At 39.4% G+C, this 7570-nt stretch overlaps 1 protein-coding gene across 1 annotated transcript; it reads left to right on the top strand.

The window, feature by feature from the left end:
• Positions 1–492: 492 nt before the first annotated feature.
• On the top strand, positions 493–1569 carry LOC145975060 (protein GVQW3-like). The gene has a single exon (XM_083105192.1). The coding sequence runs from the start codon at positions 493–495 to the stop codon at positions 1567–1569; it is 1077 nt and encodes a 358-aa protein (XP_082961318.1).
• Positions 1570–7570: the final 6001 nt, after the last annotated feature.

Here is a 7570-nt window from a genome sequence, read left to right as displayed (position 1 = left end):
TAATAATATTTTAATAAGTAGTAATTAAAAATAATGATTACGTATTTGAAATTTCTATTTTATTATCAATTATATTTTACAATTCAACACTACCGCTCTTTGATAATAAATTTGTCTGAAAATGGCGATTTACGGTTGATTGGCGACACTCTCCTTTTACCTATTCTAGGCCTCCCCATAGACATTGATAGACGGAGCGTGAGCTGTCACTTTAGACGAGGGGGACTGTAGGATTGGAGGGGAAAAGGCAGAAGTTCAGTAGTGTCACATCGGTTAGCTTAGGATACGAGGTGTGTCCCAAAAGTATCCGACCTTCCTTCATATCTTCGCGCCTGACAATTTTAGCGCCCTTTGCCGGGTACGAGTGTCAACTGTAAAGCTTCACGAACTCCCTAGATGCCGCAGTTTTCGTCTGGACGCCTTAGTTCACGTGCAGCGTGCGTTTGTTTACAAAGTGTTTTTTACGTTCGTCGCATTTTGCTATTGTAAAAAATGACGGAAAGATCGGAACAACGAATTTGCATTAAATTTTGCTTAAAACTCGAAAAGAGTTGTGCGGAGACCATCGAAATGATGAAGACGGCATTTGGGGACGAGTGTATGAGCAAAACACAAATAAAAGAGTGGTATAAGCGGTTCAAAGATGGCCGCACATCTGTTGATAGTAACCCACGCTCTGGGCGGCCTTCGACGACAAAAACACCGGATAATATCGAACGTGTGCGACTTGCGATCAATGAAGATCGTCGATTGACTGTGCGAGAACTAGAATGTGATCTTGGAATACCGAAAACTAGTGTTTGGAAGATTTTAACTGAAAATTTGCAAATGGTTCGTGTGTGTGCGAAATTCATTCCGAAATTGCTAACGGTGCAGCAGAAAAACCTTCGCCTTGAAATCGCTCAAGACAATTTGGAAATGGTCAATAATGATGAAAATCTGCTTAAAAAGATTATAACTGGTGATGAATCGTGGGTTTATGGTTATGATCCCGAAACAAAACGACAGTCTTCGCAGTGGAAGCTGTCGTCGGAGCCACGACCGAAAAAAGCGCGCCAAAGTCGGAGCAATGTCAAGTCGTTGCTGATTGTTTTTTTTGATTATGAGGGTGTTGTGCACCACGAATATGCTCCTAGAGGTCAGACGATCAACAAAGAATATTATCTTGAAGTTTTGAAAAGATTGCGTGACGCAATTAGAAGAAAACGGCATCAACTTTGGTCAAGCGGTGACTGGCTTCTTCATCACGATAACGCGCCAGCGCATGCATCGAACCTCGTGCAGCAATATTTGACAAAGCATAAAGTCGTACAGCTCCGTCAGCCTCCGTACAGTCCTGACGTAGCTCCCTGCGACTTTTGGCTGTTCCCAAGATTAAAAATGCCGCTCAAAGGACACCGATTCGACGACAAAGAAACAGTCGAAACTAATACGACGAACGCTCTAAAGGCGATACCAAAAAACGAGTTCCAGGACTGCTTCCAAAAGTGGAAAGGCCGTTGGGAGCGTATTCTTCAATCAAATGGGGACTACTTCGAAGGATGCCACCAGTCCGATGACGCAGAATAACACCAGCGGGGAAATATGAAGGAAGGTCGGATACTTTTGGGACAGACCTCGTACATTCAACTCGTGTCGGCTCGTTATTAATGGTTGTGTTCGAATATAACCACTGTTACTGTTTTGTGAATAGTCAAACGTGATTAATGATTCGAGCGTCAACTGTCTTGTGATATAGACGTGTCCGCGTACGATATTTCCTTTCTCGAATTTTCCGCCCAGTTCCTTGAATTTAATTATTTTGTGAAACCTCCTAAACATTCTCTAAGTGGAATTTTCTTTTGACTGAGCCTTACTTTTGCTCGAATCTGTTTGCTTTCTTACATCTCCGCCCTGAACATTGCTTGCTGCTTGGATTTGCATGCATCCGCCATATTGAGCTTTTGCCCAAGCGTCCTGTCAACGTCCGACTATGGCCTCCCTGGATCCAGGAGGAGTCAACACTCTCCTTTATCCAAGCATTATTTCAAATTCTGTTCCTGAATCGAAAAAAGCTGTGGACTCCTTGGCTATCCTAGACAACATCTCCTCCAACTTCCCTCCCTTCTCCCCCTCGCCCCGAGATGATGCTACGATGGATTATGATGATTCTTTTACAGGCCTGAAAACTAATGATTCGTTTTTTTATTCTCTTAACTCATCCGAGAAATCAACTTCATCCACCAGCAGGAATCCAGATGATTCTTCAATTTCCAAGAAATTATTCAAAAAACGTAAGAAATCAAAATCTCTCACAAACCATGACGAAAAATCTGATGCTACGGCTGCAATTCCTGTCAAAAAATCTCAAGGTACATCTGATATCCTTCCTAACCTTTCAACATCTTCTTTACCGCTTGATAACAAATATGATAAGCATTGCCAAAGCCCTTTTGATGTTTTTATTCAACCTGAATCCGAAGGATCTACCTCTATCGATCCTCTTTTTGTTGGCCGTCTTCTTAGCTCAACCACCAGGAAAGACATTTCCGAAATTAAAAAAGTGGGTTATTCCAAAATTTTAGTCCAATTTAATTCTCGTGAAGCTGCTAATAATCTTATTCATAATCCTATTCTTAAGTCTAAAAATCTCATTGCCTTCATTCCTTTATTTAGAACTTCTCGTCAGGGAATTATTCGCAACGTTCCTCTTGACCTCTCTGAGGATGACATCAAATTAGGATTTGACTCTCCATTTGAGGTAGCGTCTGTCAGACGTCTCAACAGGAGAATATTATCTGAGGATTCCTCCAGTTCATTTGTCCCTTCCAAATCCGTGTCCATTTCTTTTAAAGGTCAGCGCCTTTCCAACTATATTTATCTATACATGGTCAGGTATGAACTTGCTCCTTTTATCCCTAAAACTCAATGTTCTCTTGTTTTCGCTTTGGTCATTCCAAATCCCAATGTAAAGGTTACTCATGCTGTATTCATTGTGGAGAGAGATCCCACGATCAAGATATCTGCCCTAAAAAAGATCTTCCTCCTGTTTGTGTTAACTGTAAAGGTCCTCATAAATCTAACGTTTCATCTTGTCCAGAATTTAACATTCAGAAACGAATTCGTGAGCTAGCTGCTTTTAAAAACATCCCTCTTTCAGATGCCAAGTTCATCATTAAGGAATCTGGTAAGAACAACTCAAATAACCTAAAATTCAATTCTCTCAACTTTCCTGATCTTAATTGGTCCATCCCTCTTAACTCTTCTTCCTCCTCTTTTCCCTCCCCTTTCTTTAACAATTCCCCCTTATCTTATGCAAAAGCCACCACTCATTCATCCCTTAATCTTAACAATTCTACTTATAACAACTCCATTCCAATTAATGCTGATTGCTCCAATTCAATTTTTGATTCATCTTTGTCTTCACCCTCCTCTGTTTTCTCCCCCCCTGCCACTTCCTCAGCTAACAAAAATAAAAACTCATCCACTTCCAAAATCTCTCCCCCTCCCTCTTCTTTCTTTATCGCTCCCAATGGAAGAACCCCTTATGTTCCTACTAGTAAAAGTTCCTCTCCCTCTTCTTTTAATCCTATTTCTTCCTTGCATCTCCCAATAACAATCTTGATTTTTCAACTTTTTTAGGGCAATTTTTATTGTCTATCAACTCTCTCTTTGACAAATTCATGCCTTTAATTTCAGCTCTTGGAGTACAAGAACATACGCTTTCTCTTCTAAAATCCCTAATTCATTCTCTTTGCTCTTCGTTCCGCTCTCCAAACAGCCTTGATCCCCAATCATGAATCACTCTTCTTCATGTTCTCGATCGAATTTTAATTTATCAAATTCATCTTATTTACGGATTTTACAATGAAATTGCCACTCAGTTTCTAACAAAATTGATTCACTTAAAGATCTTTCCTCCAATCATGATATCATTGCGCTTTCCGAAACTTGGCTTAAACCTGATTCTTATTTTAACTTTTATGATTTCCACATCTTCAAGAAGGATTTTACTAATCTCAATCAAGGTGGTCTTTTAATTGCTATCAGAAGATCCATTCCTTTTACTTTTCTTGGTCGTAGTCTTATCCTCGATCCCGAAATCGAATCCTTAGGAATCTCCATTCCTTATAGCGATGGTCATCTCTTGCTTCTCTCCATCTATAAATTTCCTCAATCATCCATCACTGAACAGCAGTGGACCTCCTTTTTCCTTTTGCGACACCTTCAAAGCAGCTGTCTTACTAGGTGATTTTAATGCCCACCACTTAGTATAGTTTCTTTGATAAGACGGGTTCAGATCTTCTTAGTTCCTCTCTTGATGCTTGCATCAACGATGGTTCGCAAACTTTCATCTCCCGCCCTGGTCAAAACAAATCAGTTATTCATCTTACTTTTGTTTCCTCCTCTCTTCTTCCTATTGCCAATAGCTCTATTCACTCCGATAATTTCTTTAGCGAACACTTTCCAACTACTGTTACCCTAAATTATCATTTTAACACCAAAACCTTCTTCTCTCATGAAATTAAACTCTCTGCTCAAGAAAGGAAAGATTTTATTATTTCTCTCCAATTAAATTGCCAGGATCTTGAATCTCAATTATCCAATCCAAATCTTTCCGCATTAGAAAAATATGACCTCTTCACTTATTTTCTTAGATCCAATCTCCCCAAAAGCAGACAGAGACTTCCTTCTAAACCTCCTATTAATATACATCGCCTCGCTTCCCGCCCCCCCCTGCTCCCTGGTGGAATGAGACTTGCGATGTAGCTCTTCAAAATAGAAGAAAAGCAGCTTCCGCTTATAAAAGAAATCCGTCTTTTACCAATTTTCTTGAATTTAAGAGATCAAAAGCAATTTCTAAGCGAACTTTTAAATCTGAAAAAAGAAAAGGTTGGAAGAACTTTTGTCAATCTCTCTCTCCTCGTACTCCTATTGCTTATATTTGGAACCTCATTAAACGGTTTAAAAATCGGCATCTCAACCCGCTTTCTCCCATTATTCATTCTAATTATGAAACCCCTCCTGAAATATCTCGGGTCATGTCCGATATCTGTCCCCCTTCGGTTGAGGATCAACCTTTTCAATCCATTGAAGATTTTCCTAAAGGGACGTGGGCTATCGGGAATTGTGTTCAATTTTTCGTGTGCTATCGGGTTGGTGCATTATCGCACCGTGCGCTAAAAATTCTAATTGTACGATCTTCAATTATCCTTTCTCCTTAGAAGAATTTCAATCAATTATTAAAAAATTTAAAATTAAATCCTCTCCTGGTTTAGATCAATTTGATTATCACATTATTTCTTCGCTCCCTTCGCTTTATCTCGATTTTCTTCTCTTTATTCTTAATGGCCTCTTGGACGAAGGTCTCTTCCCCGAATCCTGGTCTCAATCTTTAGTTTTTCTTATACCTAAAACTGTTCCCAGTAAATTCAGACCCATTTTCCTTACTTCTTGTTTCCTAAAAACTCTTGAGAAATTGATTTTAAATCGCTTAGATTGGTGGATTGAATCTAATGATCTTCTTCTTTCCACCCAGTTTGGTTTCAGGAAAAGAAAATCTTGCCAAAATAATCTTGGCATTCTAACTGAAATTTTCACTGATTTTGTTCTCCGCCAATTCACGACATGTTTATTCCTTGACATTAAAGGAGCTTTCGATAATGTTGTTCCTAAACTTCTTCTTAATGATTTGATTAAATTAGGTCTTCCTCCCAAGATATGTTGGTTCATTTATAATCTTATATCTCTTCGTAAGGTGTGTTTCTGCAAAAATGGTGACATTTCAGATCCCTTTTTCTCCCGCAAAGGCCTCCTTCAAGGATCAAGCGGGATCCGTTAGCGCACGGTGCGATAGCGCACCAACCCGATAGCACACGAAAAATTGAACACAATTCCCGATAGCCCACGTCCCTTTAGCACACATCCCGATAGCACACAAAGTAAATCGCGCACAATCCCGATAGCACACCAATGAGAAAGTACACGCACAGACTGAACCCCCCCCCCCCCCGTTGCAAACCCATGTGGAACCTTGTGTGCTATCGGGATGTGTGCTATCGGGAATTGTGTTCAATTTTTCGTGTGCTATCGGGTTGGTGCACTATCGCATCGTGCGCTAACGGGGCCCTCCCTCAAGGATCTATCCTAAGCCCTCTTCTTTTCAACATTTACGCTGCTAATTGTAAAAATTTTATCTCTCGTAATTGTAGCATTCTTCAATTTGCTGATGACATTGCTATTTTTTCTCGGTCTGATAATCTTACTTCTTCTTTAAAAGATTTAGAACTTTCGGCTAATCGATTATCCTCCCATCTTCGCTCAAGAGGCCTAGAAGTTTCCCCTTCTAAATCTGCTTTCTTAATTTTTACCAGGAAAAGGCTCATTAACAATGGTCTTTTTATTAATCTTGAAGATTCTCGTATCAACCCATCTCCTTCTCATAAATTTCTTGGTGTTATTCTCGATTCCAAATTAAATGATCATGAACAAATCAAATATCTTGTAGCTAAGTGCAGCAAACTCGCCAATATTCTCAAATCCCTTAGAGGTATATGGTGGGGTGCCCATCCATGTACCATGCTAGATATTTATAAAGCTTTGGTCAGAGGTTCAATGGAATATGGATCTTCTTTTCTCCCTATGAATAATAAAGGTCTTATATATATATATAATTTTATTAACTTCAACTTTTACAGTCAGGAAGTGGACTTGGTTTACAGTTATTACTTAATCGCACTTTTCCACTCTCTACATTCATTCCTCCGCCCCTCCTGTCTCTTTTCTCTCCCTTAACTAAATCGATTCCCGCCTTTTCCCTCCTACCTAATTTAACAATGTTCGCTTTCTATTAACCCACCCCTTTCCTCTCCTTCAGTCTCTCCCTTCTCTCTCTCCAAAATTTCCTCAGAATTTCATCTTTCTCATTATCCAATTCATCACTCCATAGTTTCCTTATCCTTTCCTCTTCGCTCTGACCAAAATTTCTAAACCATTCTTTTGCTACTCTACAATCCTTTACAAAATGTTCTATTCTGTCCCTATCCTTTCCGCAGAATAGGCACCCTCTTTCCTTTTCTTCTATCCAATATTTATTATCTTCCTCCATGTTTCCGCATCTTACCCTCGCTAATGCTCTCACTCCTGTTCCGCACTTGGTCCTTTCTAGAATCTTTTTCCTTAAATATTTCGGAGTTTCTCCATCTTCTTTCAACTTCTTGTATCTTTTGTTGTATTTTGCTTCCCTAATTCTTCCTTCTTCCATTTGCCATTCCACTTTCCGTTCTCTATCCATCAATTCTTCCTTAAAACTTCCATTCTCCTCTGTTAGTGTATCAATTGCCAACACCCCCCATCCGTTTCTATTGTAATATCTCTCTCTTTCTTCACTGTATTTATCCTTCCAGTTACCATTTTTCTTCTCTTCCCAGCAGATCTTTACCCATCTTTCTTCTTCCATTCCTTTTATTTTTTCTTCATATCTTCTTGCTCTTATTCCCCATCTTATTTTTAGCTTCTCTATACTTAGTTCTCTTCTCACTATATATCTTGGCGTGCAGAAATCCAGATTAAATATCCATCTTATGTAATC

Source organism: Camponotus vicinus, unplaced genomic scaffold (assembly GCF_025532165.1).
Source record: "Camponotus vicinus isolate PSW18456_S1 unplaced genomic scaffold, iyCamVici1.0 SCAF_7, whole genome shotgun sequence".
NCBI classification, from domain to species: Eukaryota; Metazoa; Arthropoda; class Insecta; order Hymenoptera; family Formicidae; genus Camponotus; species Camponotus vicinus.
This window is presented reverse-complemented; position numbering and strand designations above follow the sequence as displayed.